At 39.8% G+C, this 16857-nt stretch overlaps 2 protein-coding genes across 2 annotated transcripts; both read left to right on the top strand.

Moving 5' to 3' along the window:
* Positions 1 to 1877: 1877 nt before the first annotated feature.
* Positions 1878 to 4503, top strand: LOC110706391 (cell division topological specificity factor homolog, chloroplastic-like). Its single transcript, XM_021884317.1, has 2 exons — positions 1878 to 2127; positions 3620 to 4503. Exons 1-2 carry the CDS (start codon positions 2032 to 2034, stop codon positions 4226 to 4228), a joined length of 705 nt encoding a protein of 234 aa, XP_021740009.1. The 5' UTR covers positions 1878 to 2031; the 3' UTR covers positions 4229 to 4503.
* A 1124-nt stretch (positions 4504 to 5627) lies between these two features.
* LOC110706390 (eukaryotic translation initiation factor 5A-4-like) lies at positions 5628 to 8489 on the top strand. Its single transcript, XM_021884316.1, has 5 exons — positions 5628 to 5934; positions 7181 to 7303; positions 7399 to 7455; positions 7552 to 7626; positions 8109 to 8489. The coding sequence occupies exons 1-5, from the start codon at positions 5812 to 5814 to the stop codon at positions 8208 to 8210; spliced, it is 480 nt and encodes a 159-aa protein (XP_021740008.1). The 5' UTR covers positions 5628 to 5811; the 3' UTR covers positions 8211 to 8489.
* Positions 8490 to 16857: the final 8368 nt, after the last annotated feature.

Raw genomic sequence — 16857 nt, 5'->3', positions numbered from 1 at the left:
ATGAGATTTCATCAAGGGTTGGCATATCCTCTCGTAGTGTTATTGCAATTCCAGTTAATACTAAGTCAAAAATTCACTTAGCGTCTTCTTGTTGACAATCTCACTATATATCATCACATGCATGGTAGTGTTCTTTAGAATTTAACTTTCACAAGGCCTCGTACGCATTGCTTCAATTAACAAGTTTGTGTGTCATGCATGACTCTCCTACACATCATCTTGGTGTCTTTAAAGGCCTTCTAGCTACAATAGATTAAGAATACACTTGAGTATAGAATGCACCTTTTTTCCTCTCCAACCACTAGTCTTCACAGTGGTACCTTTACTACATAATGCACCTTTTTTCTCTCTAGTCACCGGTCTTCACCTTTTCAATACTGAGTATATATTTGTGAGTTTTTTTGGTTATAAGATATTATCTTGTTCTTCAAAATGACAAGCAGCTATATCTTAACCTAGTGCGGAACTATTTAAAAAAAAATAACCCTAGTGCGGAAGTAAATTATTATGGATCGGCTAACGTGGTTGTCATTGGACATGAAATTTACTGCTTAAGCTACCGTAATTATCTTGTCCACTATGTAAGATAATTGTGGGTCCTGCATTGTGACAATATCTGTGTAGTGTATATGTCTCTCAATTTGGTGAAATATATACTCTGTTCTTAATAAAATAGTCACACTTATATATAGAAGTTTACCATGAGCAAAAGTTTTGCTTACTAGTATGCTGACACTCTATCTTCCTTTTTTCGTTATTAAGTGAACAAACATCTCCGGGTGTTGGCCATGCCAATAAATAATTTATCATCAAACTTTAATATACCTACAAATTGGTTTGAGACTTGGGGTGGGTTATAACTTATATCCCAAAAGATGGTTTTTAAAAATGATTGATTAAGAGTTGAGGACATACATTTCTCACAATTTTTTGTATTCAATTCAATACTTCCTCTGTTATATTAATATTGGTTTTTAAAAATGAATGATTAAGAGTTGAGGACATACATTTCTCACAATTTTTTGTATTCAATTCAATACTTCCTCTGTTATATTAATATTGCAACAAGAAGGAAATTACGCATCCCAAAACACATTTTCTATGCTAAATATCTATAATTGTGTAAGAGTAAAAATTATAAAAAGTTGATATTGTGAAAGTATTTTATGAGACGAATCTTATAAGATCCCACATGACTATATTTTGCTTAACGTATAAATCATATTATATGGTCAAACAAGAGTGATGAATAGTGCAAAAAGTCTATTGTTACAATATTAATAGAACGGAGGAAGTATATTGTATCTATGTCTATTTTGCAATAATTGAATTCAAAACCTTGAAGACTGATGAAGGTGATAAAGCTAGTGAATTGAATTAAACCATGTGAACCTTAATGCACAATCTTTCATCTATATTTCCCATTTCATATAATTGGTCAATGTTTGATAATACCAAGGTAAATTGGTTTTCCTAATCGTTTTAGCAACACATGTTGATAATATAATAACTAATAGTAAACCATGGAGTTGTCTTTTCACGTGAATTAAGTTGTTCGGATGTGAATTTGGTTAAGATAAAAGTATGTAATAAATTTTTGATATAAATAATTGAATTCCTCTAATTTGGTCGACCTATCATTTCGACAATCAATGTTTAAAGTAACACGTAGTGAACACGCTCAACAATGTGTTGGTAACACTAATTATTGGGAGGATTTAACCAATCCTATAGTCTCAAGTTTACGAACTAAATCACCAATCAAGCTTAATCGGTGTCGGTAAGGACGGCAATTAATTGATGTTGTTAGGGATGTAACATTGGTCATATTGTTGTTTTTGTAGAGTGTAGACCATACAATAAACTTTCTCCGAATGGTAGGTCTCGTGCTTGTCTACAAGCCCAAAACGCTGTCGTAATAAGCGAAGAAGCCAAAAACCTCTCTTTCTGCAAAGTCTCAGCTTTAACGTTCAACAGGCAAAGCTAGAACAGTGAATGCGCCGTTGAATTTCTGAAGAGAGAGAAAATTAGATGGCGATTTCTGGGAATCTGAGAGTTTTCGCAACACTAGCACCTCATCGAACTAATCATCTTCCTTTTCGTTCCTCCTCGCATTCTTCTTCTAAGGTCATTTCCCCCCTTTTTCCCTCCAATTTTACGCACTTTTTGTTATGTTTCTTGGCAATTTTCTTCGTTATTGATCATTTTTTGCACGGAATTTAGATGGGTTTGTTTTCATTTGTTCCTGTAATTTGCGAATTTTGGTGGGTTTTTGAAATTTTCATGGTTTATTGATCTTATGGGTTTTGCTTGTTATTTGGAAATTGATTAGGGTTTGTATTAGCTTTTGATTTGCATTCTGTATTGAGGCTGTGTTTGTGATTTAGGTATAATTCTGGGTTTTTGAGAATGTTTTGGTAGAAGGTTGAGATTTTGGTATGAAGTAAAGGGAGTTGATTTGAGGGTTTTGTGGGAAAGGAGAATGGAGAGAGGAAACTATACTGATTTATCGATCTTCTTTATGACGATTAGCTATGACAATTTTTGGGTTTTGTTGGTTTCAGTTCATTCGATTGCCTTTGTAGAAGGTGGTGTTGGTGGATGAAGCATTTAGTTTTTGGATAAGTAGCTATTGATGGAATGATAAGCTGCCTAATATGAATGTAAGATAATTATGGCATTTTGGGAAGAATGAACAAGAACACAGAAGTTACCGCGAAAGTATTATACTTGTAAGGTTCATCTCAGATAGGGTTTGTTAGCGAAGGTAAGGAGTACAATGTTGGGAAATATTAGAGGTTCAATCCGGAAGCATTTAGTAAGTGTTGATAAGTTCAATCCGGAATGGACTAATGTTAGAGGTTAGTGGACTTGGATAATTATTCTGGGAGATCTTGATTCCCGGGTAAGAAAACTCAACAAAGGGGTGATATTTGTTTTTTTCTTAGCTGGGCAATGTGGTCAACAGTCTATTGATGAATTTTAGACAGTGTATCATTAATCTTAGAATGTACTCAGAATAATGCTGTAGGTATATGACTTTCAGCTTCTCTTTGCTGTAAGCCAAACATCTGCCATTCTGCCTTGATTTTTCTAACTGTTTTGCTGACTGGTACTTCTCTTGCGTTTTGTTCCCTGAAGAGTTTGCTGATCTATCCTAAATTTTGCCCACTTTTATAGAAAAATGGGTGTGTGAATGAATGACTAGTCCTCTCTTTCTTCTCCTTTCCTTTCATCCCTAATTTAGCTTGTTCCAATTTGAATTAGCCCAATTAGGAAGAGGGCAAGCCTTTGTTTCCAATAAATCTGTAACTTCTCAATGTAAGTGTAGATGATCTATGTTTACTAGGAAAAAATTGTGCAAGTATAAGTTTCATTACTTGTTGCTCTAGGTACTGATTGTAGTGTCTGCTGGGTTGTAGTGATGTATGTCATATCATGTAATGGTAAAATGCTACTATGAAATTAAATCTGTGTTGTTTCTCAGGACTGATAATGAATATTGATACTGTCTAATAAATTGTGAAACCTGGCTTTTGTTGGAGTACTTAAAAAAGAACAAGCCATTTAAAGCTACCAGTCTCAGCAGCTTAATTCGTAATTTTATTCTTTAATGCAGGTAGACATTTCTAGCTTCCCAAGTGGTGGGCTTAGTAATTTTGACTATGCACCGAAAAAGTTGAGAAGTGTGTCTAATGACTTCAATTTTCGCTGCCAGTCCAATCTGACTTTTGGGGTCACTGGAGATGATAAATCATCTGTAAACTCCTTCAGTGAAGATGCTGAGACTTTTTTACTAAATGCTATTAATATGAGCTTCTTCGATCGTTTAAACTTAGCTTGGAAGATAATTTTTACCCCACCAAAAACTAGGAGAAGCTCTAATGCAATGATCGCTAAGCAGCGGTTAAAGATGATCTTGTTTGCTGACCGATGTGCTGTTAGTGATGAGGCTAAACGGAAGATAGTGAAGAGCATTGTCAGTGCGTTGTCAGATTATGTGGAGATTGATTCTCAGGAGAAGGTGCAGCTCGATGTTTCAACTGATTCTGATCTTGGGACTGTGTGTTCTGTGACTGTGCCTGTGAGGCGAGTGAAGCCTGAGTATCAGGAGGACGATGAGTCTGGATCAATAATGAATATTGATTACAAAGACAACGGTGACACGTCAGGTTCTGTTGATGTCAGATTTGATTTCTACCTCCCAAATGAAAACCCAATGACATGAGCACACAGAAGATAGCTCTATAACTAGTTGCTTCATGTATCAGGGATGACAACTTTTGACCCCAATTAGATCTCAAGAACTTGTGGCTTCTGCATTAGGGGTCCATACAGATGGTTTGTCATTTTGATAACTTGCTTTTCTGTAAATATAAGATGTATTCTCCAAATTGGTTGAAAGATTTATTCTTTCTCTTTATTTCTCTTAACCTTTTTGGGCTATCATTTTGGAATGACTCTTTCTAATGGATACTGAGTTTTGTAATTTCCTCGTGATAAGCTGGCAATTGCTTACTAGGTTTAGCAATGTTGTTGATGGTGCGCATAAATGGTTCCACACTGTTTCACTGAACTTAATTGAGAGCAGATAACAGGCTTGCTGTTGGTTGATATCATTCCTCAATCGATGCATAAAGCCTTCTACCAAGGCAGAAGGTGCCCTTTTCTTTGTAATTGGTTGTCTTGTTAGAATTGAGTGATTTTGTAATGTTGCCTTTAATAATTCAACTGAATATTTCCTAACACAAAATGAGGATGGTGTTATTATGGACATACATAGACTACTACATAGAAAGATAAAACCAAATATAACACGAAAATACATTCTACAACTAGACTTTGCATCATAATACAAAGTTTAAGACATATACTAAGGGCCTGTTCTCATTAACTGAGCTGAGTTGAGCTAAACTGAACTGAACTGAACTCAGCTGAACTGAAGTGAAATGAATATTTTATAAGAGAGGGAAATTATGAGCTGAACTGAACTGAATTTCAACGTAAGAAAATAGGCCATAAGCTTACACCAAAATATCCCAACACAATTAAAAGAAACATCGAACTAACTACTAGTACACGGAATAACAGAATGAGTTTTTAAGACCAATTTTCATTGCATAGGTAGGCTATGTCATAATTCACAAAGCGTAAGATGTATTGGATTTGTTGAAGGTAGCTCACGTGCTTTGTCATGGGTAAGCACGTGAGCCGGCACGACATCCCACAAAGCCCATGGGTCATGTCATGCTTGGGCTATAGCCTTACAGTTTTAGGCTCAATCAAAGCCATCTGTAGTGTTATGTAGTAAAATGCCTACGAAGTATTACACAACTTTCATTCAATTTACTATAATAATGTTCACATTGCACCATAGTGACGACAAATACGTCTTTTAATGAATAATTTTAATCAAACTCTATTCATTTTGTTCACGATCAAAATAAACATTATTCATTCACATGAAATAGTGGGAACATCAAATTGTAATCAAATTCTTTTTGCATATTTGACCTAATTTGGTCCTGTATATTTTTCAACACAAAAAAAAGAATAATCAAATTCCAAATTTCCCTTAAAAGGAAAAAGGGTTAGAAAAGTTAAATGCCAAATTGAATTCGTTCTTATCTGCGTAGCGTACTACATCGCCACTTCGCCAGAATCGCCGCACACTCACGCGAATCCCTATTTAAACATACTCTCTCTCATTGCTTTCATTTCACGCTCACCTCTTTCTTCCTTTGCTAGGTTTTCTCCATTTTCTCTCTCCTCCATTTTTGTTTGTTCGAAGAACAAGGAGAAGAACTAGCCATGTCTGACGAAGAACACCAGTTCGAATCCAAGGCTGATTCCGGTGCCTCCAAAACTTTCCCTCAGCAAGCTGGTACTATTCGCAAGGGTGGCTACATCAACATCAAGAATCGCCCTTGCAAGGTAATCCAATAACCCCCTTTTTCTGTTTTTCAATCCGATTTTTTAGGGGTTTCGATTGATTTAACTGTAGCATTAGCATGAAAGATTGAATATTTTGGGTGCGTTTTTTAGGTCGGATTTTAGGGTTTTTGGTGAAGTTGTTTTGTATTAATGAATAATGATATTGACGATTGTTTTCAATACTCTGTTGTTATTGATGTTGTTTGGTTGACTTTTAGTGGATAATGGAATTAACATCAAATTCATTCATTTGACTGCGTTTTTAGCTTACATTTACATTCTAGGGTTTAGTCAGATAACTTTTTTATTGATTAATTTTGATATATATATGAGTTTGTAATGTTGCCGTATACATGAAGTTGCATAAATTAATGGCTAGCAAGATATCCTATGTTGTTGGATGCATTCTTATAGTTATCTGAAAGATTATGTTGGGATGTGTTTCATGAGTAACTTGTGAAAGTATTGAACTTTTGCACATGTAGGAGTACTAAAGTGTGCTATATTAGTTGCTTATTTTGCGATTCGTGGTAAAGTATTACATGAGTGAGGTGAAATGAAGAGTCGGAGTAACATATTCATTGCTGATTGAACAAAATGCTAATGATGTGCCTGTAATCTGTCTTAGTTATCAATAGTTTAAGTTGTAACATCATCTGACCATGTCCATTACTGAAATTTACTTGGCCTATCTTATGCAGATCTGAACTGGGTATCTTCTGATGTTCTTGTAGCTGAACTACTCTGTTTGTGTATTGGAATGGCTAATAGCTAGAAAGTGGATTTTATTTCTGTGCAATTTATTATATTGATACTTTAGTTTTTGGATCGAAAAGTTTAGTTTGTACTGTTGGTTGTGTACATAAGTTTGCTGTCTTGAGATGGTTAAATTAATCTTGAATCAATTTGCCTTACTTTTTCAGTATATTTTTTTTATCTCTAGAGTCTAGACCTTTTTAATGGGCCTTGTCACGCCGTAGTAAATTTATAATAAATTGTTAAGAAAAGTTGTTTTCAGACTGTTTAATGGGCCTTATCATGCTGTAGTAAATTTGTTGATGGTTGCTAGCAAAGATATTCAGATTCTTTTGTTTTGTTGTGTCTTTAGCTGTCTTGTTGGCAAGTGCAGTTTTTGATTCATTGATAGTGAATTCAGTGTAAAAGTTTTACTGTAAATAGCACTTGAAGAAGTCGGATGCTCACGGACATCAATTTTCTCACCACAATTATTGTTTGGATATGGCAGGTTGTTGAAGTTTCCACTTCTAAGACTGGCAAGCACGGGCATGCTAAATGTAACTTTGTTGGTATCGACATCTTCACTGGGAAGAAGCTTGAGGATATTGTTCCTTCCTCCCACAATTGTGATGTATAGTTCTATTTTACTTTCTTTATTTTCATCCCCTGTATCTCCTTCATTTTGCTCTTTCTTTAAACTTAATGGGTCTTATCATTGGTTTGCAGGTTCCCCATGTCTCTCGTACTGATTACCAGCTCCTTGACATAACTGAGGATGGTTTTGTAAGTATAATACAGCAGTTTTTAATGTATTCCGTAGTTCTGTTTGGCTTGAGCCTTCATTTTTTGGTTGTCAATTCTGATGCAAAAGCATTTCAGGTTAGCCTGCTGACTGATAATGGAGACACTAAGGATGACTTGAAGCTCCCAACTGATGAGGCTCTGCATAAACAGGTATGCATACAGTACTTAGTATGCTACTGCTTGTTCAAATTTGATTTATCCCTGCCTTTTGTTTCTCAAAATAAGCCAATGATATATTTTTGTTATAAGCTCTAGTCCTTCATTTTTCAAAAGGTCTGGAGCTTGTGCTCTACATTCATAAATGAATGTCAGTAATGATTCCAATCTTTCTCACTAATGTGTGCATTGTTTGCTGAAATGACAACTTCTAGTTGTCACATAAATTTTTAGTACTCTCATTTTGGCGATTGTTTATGCCCATTGGTATCTATGCAAAATGATCTGAAAAGTTATGTTGAAGTGCCGTGTCTTGTGAATTGATTATGTTTATGTGCATCATATAATGCACAATCATCAGGTTTTTTGGCATGTCTGTAACCCTTATGGACTGCTTTCATGATTTTATGTGTATTACTCTTTTATATTATAGTTCCTTGGAATGGTTAATTATTAATATTGCAATGCTTTTATAGATCACCGAAGGATTTGCCGAGGGTAAAGATATGATTGTGAGTGTGATGAGTGCCATGGGAGAAGAACAAATTTGCGGCCTCAAGGACATCGGACCCAAGTAACTGATTTGTGACGATTCAAGTTGCCTGAAGCAATAGAGCATGAAATATGTGTGGTGTTAGCTTTTCTGAGATATCATGTATTTTGAGTTTATGCTGAAAATGATTTATGTCATGGGGCCTCATACTAGCTCCTATCTTAAGGTTTGGCTCTTTATGTTGACCATTGTTATCAAATTAAGCAAGCTGTTTCAATTTTAAAAATGTATTGATATTTTTTATGCACTGATATGAAACTTGTGCTTTCTATCAATCAATGTTTCTCTTTTGGCTTGAAGCATAGATTAAGCTCTAGGCCCATAAGATGTATGGCCTTCCATGCTTTGGATTTAATGATAAATCTGTTGGACGTTTTAGGAAACTAAGCTTCCTGAAGAAAATAATTACAAATTTGGTTGCGTGGCAAAAGTATTTACAAAAATAAGCTTCTGGGGTAAACCGCTGTCTCGGGCAGCGTTTTACCCTCTATTTTTTTTAAAAAAAAAATCTGCTACAAAAACGCTGCCCCAGGCAGCGTTTTTATAGTTTGACTTTTTTTTTTTCCTCGTTTATTTTTTTAAAAAATTAATTAAAAAAAAAGACAACAGCATAAAACGCTGCCCCAGGCAGCGTCTTATCTTGTTAATGAAACGCTGCCCCAGGCAGCGTTTCTGTCTGGTTGTAAAACCAGAAACTCGAGCTTCGTTTTCAATCACGTTTGCTCTTCATTCCTTCGCCTCCTTCGCAATCCTCTTCCTTCCCTTCCCAAATTTCCTCTTCAATCCTCTTCAACCCAATTTCGTATTACATCCAATTCAAGGTATGGTTAAATATTAGTTGAGTATTTACAAATTGTTCGTTATGTTTGTTGAATTCTTGAATTGTTGGTTAGTGTTGTTGAATTATTGAATTGTTGGATATTGTTGTTGAATTGTTGGTTAGTGTTGTTGAATTCATGAATTGTTGGTTAGTGTTGTTGAATTGTTGGTTAGTGTTGTTGAATTGTTGGTTAGTGTTGTTGAATTATTGGTTATTGTTGAATTTCTTGAATTGTTGAATTTCTAGGGTTTACGTTGAATTTTGGGGGTTTTTGTTGAATTTTGGGGTTTAGGGTTGAGTTGATGAATTGTGATTGTTAAATATTAATTTGGATAATGTAGAATTGTTGGTGTTGAAATATTGAAGATGTTAAGTATTTGAATTTCTAGAATTATTGCTTGTTAATGGTGACCTAGTGATGCTTAGTTGTTCCAAAGTGGTTAGTTGGATGTGATTTAGAGATGGATTAGTGTGTTTTAGTGTAATGTGTTTTGGTTGTTGTGTAGAATATGGCCGCACAGAATGTAGTTTTGTTGTGCCGGTGGGGAGGTGAATTTTTGTTTGACGGACCTCGTGTCGAGTATAATGGTGGAAATATGGAACCACTGACACTTGAACCGAACATGATCTTCAGTGATTTCATGAACGAGGTTCATAGTAGCGTTAGTTCAAACCCGGGGAGTGTTGAACTAAACATTAAAATGAGGTTTGAGACCGGGAATGGGGTTCAAGTGTTACCTGTGTCCTCGAATAAGCATTTGAAAGCTTTAAGGAGCGTTGTAGCGTTGAAGGGTGTTCCCACCGAGATTTATGTGGAGATGGTGCCTATTTGTACCCAACAAAGTACCAGGGCAGAACCACATTCTACATTTATTTTCGGTAACAACACACAGCCGCAAGTGCCCTCACACGACACTCCCCCGGCTGAATATGGGATGGGATCTTTTAGTCGAATGTTGAACGACGATCAATTTCACATGCCATTCAGCTCTCACATAGCTTCACCTGTACATGGGGCGACGTATACAGCAATGGCCGGTCAACCTGGGTCTTCGACATCAAACATCGTCACTTCTTCACCGATGCACCTGCATAGGAATACGCCTGTGCAAAATGATGTTCGAGCTTCGCCGACTGAACTAGTTGCGGTTCATCTTGACACAGTTGTGAATAACGAATTGTCTGTGTATGATGTGTACACAAATGATGAGGCCGAGAGCGGAGAGGAGGCAAACGTACTTCGAAACATGGATGTTGAACTCGGAGACATGGAAGTTGGTGAGCCCTTGGTCAGAACTCCCGTACCTTGGTTCAATGAGATAAATGAGGACTATGAAGTTGATCCGTATTGGACTAATGCAGGCAGTCGTCCATCTTTTGCTCCCGATGGAGAATTTGAGAAGGGCATGTTCTTTGAAAGTAAGAAAATGCTCCTAGAAATGGTGAAGCTGTATTCCATACAAAAGAATCAACTGTACACTACGGTGACATCGAATGAGAGTGTCCTATATTTGCGGTGCAAGAAGAAATGCGGTTGGATGCTACGAGGTACCAAGTCAAGTGCGGACTCTCGGGGCTTTACCTTGATCACGTACAAAGGACCTCATCGGGAGAATTGTGTCACTGAGGTACTATCCGATTGTCATGCACACTTGGATTCGTCTGTAATATCAGAGTACGTGAAGTCCTTTGTGAGGAAAGATCCGACGGTTAAAGTTGAATTCATCCAGGAACTGATATACAAGCAATTTCACTTCAATGTTCCGTACCATAGAGCATGGTACGCTAAGGAGAAAGCTGTAGCAGAGATATTTGGGGATTGGGAGAGTTCTTACGAGAGACTTCCACAATTCATGCAGGCACTCCAACGATCAAACCCGGGTACGTGTGCCGTGTGGAAATACAAAGCCTTGGTGGACGGTGTATACTACAGTAACTTGGAGGTGTTTGAACGAGTGTTCTGGGCATTCGGTCCTTGTATTGACGGTTTTAAACATTGCATGCCTGTGATCTGCATCGATGGGACGCACCTCTACGGGAAGTACAAGGGAACACTGTTGGTGGCTGCAAGTGTGGACGCAAGCTTTCAGGTATTTCCACTAGCATTCGCGGTGGTGGAAGGGGAAAACACTTCTAGCTGGTCTTGGTTTCTGGGTTGCATTCGGGTTCATGTCACGCAAAGAGATGGGTTGTGCATTATATCTGATCGACATCCAGGCATAATTGCAGCAATGAGTGATCCTAACGTTGGATTCACTGAGTCGCGAGCCTGTCATAGGTTTTGTGTTCGCCACATAGCGTCTAACTTGAGGACACACGTGCGAAGCAACGAGATGAGAGATGCGTTCAAGGGTGCGGCTTACCAAAGGCAAGAAAGAAAACTCCACACTGATTTGTGTTTCATCGGTCAGGAGTGTCCCAAGGCCATGGAGTACATTGTTCAAGTCCCTTTCAGTGCCTGGTCTCTCTTTCACGATGCAGGTCGCCGATTTGGGATATGTACTACTAACTTCTCTGAAACTTTTAACAATGTGCTTAAAGGAGCCCGGTTTCTACCGATCATGTCTCTTGTCGAGTTAACTTTCTACAGGGTTAACAAGTACTTCACGCTTAGAAGGGAGTCTTCTGAGACGAGGTATGAACTAGGACTTCCATACCCCCCCAAGGTCACTGCCATTCTTGAGAAGAACACTACAACTGCAAGATATCACAGGGTCGAAGCATATAATCGCCGATTGCATATTTACCAGGTCACAACTGAAAAGGGGGAGCGATTTGGTTGCAAGGGAGGTCATAAGCATACGGTTAACTTTCAACTTCTGACGTGTACGTGCAACAAACCGAAGATATTCCATCTCCCATGTTCTCACGTTCTAGCCGTTTGTGCGACGTACTCATTGTCAGAGCGTCCATGGGTAGACCCTTCGCTTCAATCAAAGGCCTACACCGACACGTATGCAGCCCAATTCTGGTCTATCCCCTGTGAGACAACTTGGGAGCAGTACGTCGGCCCGAAGATCATTGCCGACAGCAGCATGGTTCGTGGGAGAGGGCGACCGAGGTCAAAACGCATACGCAACGAAATGGATGAGACTAACCGGCCACCCACCAGATGCAGCAGATGCCATCAGCAAGGTCACAACATGACAACGTGTCCAGGCAGAACGACGTAGAACATTACTTTTGAGTTGTTATTTGGTTTGCTGTAACAGATAAAACAATAACATTTGCTGTAACAGATAATACTTGTTAAATCATATTTGTGTTTAATCTATACCGTAGTCAGTGAACAGATACCATGGACAGAGAGGTGCATTTGCCCGGACCGCTTGACCCTTCCGTGCTTACACTTCAGGCTGGTTTTGGAGGAATTCACCGGATGGCCTTCAGGGCCATCGACCGAGCGCTTGTGACTGCGCTCGCGGAGAGGTGGAGACAAGAGACCCACTCCTTCCACCTTCCTGTAGGGGAGGCGACTGTGACCCTGCGTGACGTCGCGATACTTACGCGGCTTCCTATACACGGGACTCCAGTGACAGGACGCCCGTTAGTCGATCCTGTAGGACTTGTAGTTCGAGTTCTTGGGGTTCAGCCTGCTCCCGAAGATATCCGGGGAACTGGGTTGAGGATAGGTTGGCTACGAGAGACCTTTGGCGAGCTTCATCACGGTGCTGATGACGCCGCCGTTCAGAGACACGCCCGAGCTTACGTGTTCTTCTTGGTCGCTGGCGTGTTGTTCGGCAACAAGAGCGGCAGCCACCTCCAGCTCCTACACATGCAGTTGTTAGACAACGACTGGGACCATATCCGTTCTTACAACTGGGGTAGTGCTTGTTTGGCGATACTGTATCGCCATCTATGCCGAGCGTCCCACCGTGGTGCAATCGAGATCGGAGGTCCTTTGGTCGTCCTTCAGGTAACTCACCAATTAGTGTAATAGTTTAATAGATGAATAGTAAACACTTACGTTTTAATTCGTGTAACAGTTCTGGTCTTGGGAGCATCTCCACGTCGGGCGGCCAGGTAGGCCAGTCAGGCATCGACCGGGGGAGCTGGATCAAGACGAGCAGTACCAGGCGTACGACGCTCCCCCTCTTCCTACACCTGACGAGGCATACGGATGCAGGTGGGTTGCCCCTAGACTCACACTTTCCCATGCGGCGAGGAGTCTACCGTACTACCGAGACGCCTTCGATCGACTTACTGAGGACCAGGTATTTCTTCACTTGTACTCATTATTCTACTGTCTGATGTGTTTAGCGTTCACTGACGTTTTTTTGATGTGTATGTGCAGGTGACATGGGATCCGTACCTTCCTGAGTTAGTGGAGGCCATGCCTGGTCATTTGCTGGAGCATGAGGCAGAGTGGCGTGCTCGGACCCCGGTGATCTGTTTTGAGGTTGTGGAGAGTCACCTCCCTGACCAGGTCTTGCGGCAATATGGGATACGTGAGCCGGTCCCTCAGCCATGTGACACCAGCACTCGTTTGCACGGGGTTGACCGACGAGGAAAGGCAGAGACGGATTGGTCGGTGGAGCATCGTGCGTACGTAGAGCTCTGGCATCGCCGACTGGAGTTCGTTGTGGGCGGTGTACCGATGCAGGGCGTCCTCCAGCCTCACGATCCGTACATGGTCTGGTACCAGCGGATTACCCGGCGTTTCATCAACCCCAGCTACACACCTCCCTCCACCCATTACCATCCAGCATATGACGTGATTTATGGATATGTGAGTTTCACTTCCAACCGATTAATTTTCATCTCTTTTTAGGTTTCTATGCATAACTGATCAATGATTATTGCAGGCGGCAGACATGGCATCGATGGTTGACGCGCTGTCCCTTAGCCTGGCTGACGGGCCCACCGGGAACGAGGTCCAGCGGGTTCGGGATATGGGCATGGCCAGCTTGCGTCGATATGGACACGACTACCTCGTCCCCCAACGGGACACGTATGATGGCCACTCGATGCATTCGCAGTTCGAGCTCGGACAGAGTAGTTGTGGAGGTGATTTTACGACGCCGACATTCTCAGAGGACTACACCTTCCACAGCACTGCGGCGTCCGGCTCCCAGGAGGTGCCAGATACCAGCCAGCTGACTCCCCCGCCGCCTCTAGACCCATTCACCACCATTACTCATTACAGGCGGCGGCGTGTCAGACAGAGGGCCGAGCAACCTGACCTAGATCAATTGCCCCGGATAGATGAATCAGGATAGTGTTAGCTTAGTTATTTCATGTAGTAAAATTTTTGTATAGATTAGGTATATAACATTTACATTTCTAATATAATAAATGTTTTTCGGTCAACATTTGTGTGTTATGTTCTTTGTTTCCCAATATGTTTTGATTTATGTATATATTGACTTGTCAACGGTGGTGGTGGAAGGTAGTGGTGTGAGGTGGAAGGTTGTTGGAGGTGGTGGTGGTGGAAGGTTGTTGGAGGTGGTGGTGGACGGTTGTTGGAAGGTGGTTGTGGTGGTGGGAGGTCGGGGTGGAAGGTGGTGGACGGCGGTGGAGGAAGGTGGTGGAAGGCGGTGGAAGCCGGTGGAAGGCGGTGGTGGAAGGTGATGGTTGGAGGTGGTGGTGGAAGGCGGTGGAAGGCGGTGGTGGTGGAAGGCGGTGGTGGTGGAAGGTGGAAGGTGATGGAGGTGATGGTTGGAGGTGGTGGAGGGCGGTGGTGGAAAGGGGTTGGAGGTGGTGGAAGGTGGTGGTGGAAGGCGGTGGTGGTGGAGGGCGGTAGTGGAAAGGGGATGGAGGTGGTGGAAGGAGGTTGGGGGTGGTGTTGGAAGGATGTTGAGGGTTGGGGCAAGAAACTGGTTTGGTGCTGCCAACCAGGGGCAGCGTTTTACCTGTAAACATATACAGATAAAACGCTGCCCCAGGCAGCGTCTTATGTTCAAGCATAAGACGCTGCCTGGGGCAGCGTTTTATGCTGTTGCCTTTTTTTTAATTAATTTTTAAAAAAAATAAACGAGGAAAAAAAAAGTCAAACTATAAAAACGTTGCCTGGGGCAGCGTTTTTGTAGCAGAATTTTTTTTTTAAAAAATAGAAAGTAAAACGCTGTCCGAGGCAGCGGTTTACCCCAGAAGCTTATTTTTGTAAATACTTTTTCCACGCAACCATTTTTGTAATTACTTTCGTAACGAAGCTTAGTTTTCTAAAACGTCCAAATCTGTTATCTGAGTACTTTTACTCCAGTCGATGTTTGTTAGGTAATACGTCGAGTTTGTGTCTCAAATTATGGATGAAATTGTTTGTCTACGGTGCTCACTATGCCCCATTAGGATGCAATTGCATTTGTAAAAGAACAAGGCTAAATTGCATTCAATGGCACACATTTTAGCCTAAATACAATTATTGAACTGAACTATTCAGACAATATGACCTAACATAAACTATCACTAAAGATAGTCAATGATATTCCGACCACCCTTGACATTTTTTTTTGCCGTGCATCACTGTTGATATTCAAAGCCAATCTCAGAGTTAATTTTAACCTCACAATCCTCGCATCACTAAATCCTTGTCTATTAATACTCTCCAACCCCTCTTGATATATTTGGGTTTTTTTTTCCCAAGATCAAAGAATGTCTCCCCTCGGTCCTTAATTTTCCCTCTTCCTAATTTAACCACCAAAGGGGCAATGTTATAGTTTTCAAGCACAGATAACTAGTCACCCGTTTTGTAAGTAAGCTTCATTAGTTTCTTATGAAAAAAAAAAAGTTTTTTCAATACAAATCTAACCCTAAAAATCTAAAATACACCAAATCAATCTTGCCTGTCTAAAGAATTTAATAAAATTTTGAGAGTGATTATATCTTTGTAATTACTAAAAATAATGAGATTATGAGAACTTAGTAACCCCAAGTATGAAGAAAAAGAAAGGCAAGCAATAAAATTACCGTGAGAACTCAGTATTGGAAGAAAACTCACAAACCCCGTATTTATGGAGGGTGAATGATTTACTTACAAGCATTCAATTTGAAGGAATGCTCCCTTTAAACTCTCTTTCTCAAAAACTATACAATCTTTCTTAATTTACAGCTTTGAATAATGACTTTCCTAACTTTCGTGTGTCTTTCTTTTAAAATAAATAAATAAAAATACGAAGTACTATCTATCGAACAAGCCTTAGAACTTTATAAGTTAGAAGATATCAATATATTCCTTAATTGCACCCCTTTAACTTTTCCCAATCCAGCATTCACATCAACAGATTGAATTCAGATTTTTTTAATTAGCATAAAATCATTAGTTCAAATATTCAATAAGTGGTCAGCAAAAGCAAATTGTCATTTATAAATTGTTATTTGAATAGGCATTTAACATCTGAAATTATTATATTGGATACACTTATACAGATCATATATAGAAGTGTAAAAAAGGACTTAACTCTCCTATATCCAATCTAACCTAATTCATAGTTTGACTTAAATAAAAAAAAATATTTAAATTAGACCTGGTTCGGCTAGTCTCAACTCTCAATTGAGCTCGAATTTAGTGATCCAAATTAAAAAAATAAAAAAAGGAAAAAGGAAAACTATTGTGATATCTATAGACTACTACTTTTTTTTTTTTTTTTCTAAAAAGCTATAAGGACGGATGATGGGAATCAATTCCAAAATCTCATAAAACCGAAACGAGAGCTCTAACCACCTGTGATGCACGGACACGCCACATAATAGGGGTGTCCGAGTCGACTCGCGTGTCCGACACCGACACGGGTGGGACACGGTACGATACGTCTCGGACACACCAAAATCCGTGTCCAATTTTTTTTTTTAAAAAACGATGCATGGACACGGACCGTGTCACCCCTAGACACGGCCCGTTTGGTAGTGGAAACGC

The sequence above is a fragment of the Chenopodium quinoa genome, unplaced genomic scaffold (genome assembly GCF_001683475.1).
Source record: "Chenopodium quinoa cultivar QQ74 unplaced genomic scaffold, ASM168347v1, whole genome shotgun sequence".
Classification (NCBI taxonomy): domain Eukaryota; kingdom Viridiplantae; phylum Streptophyta; class Magnoliopsida; order Caryophyllales; family Amaranthaceae; genus Chenopodium; species Chenopodium quinoa.
Note: the sequence above shows the minus strand (reverse complement) of the source record. Positions and strands in the feature narration are given on the sequence as shown.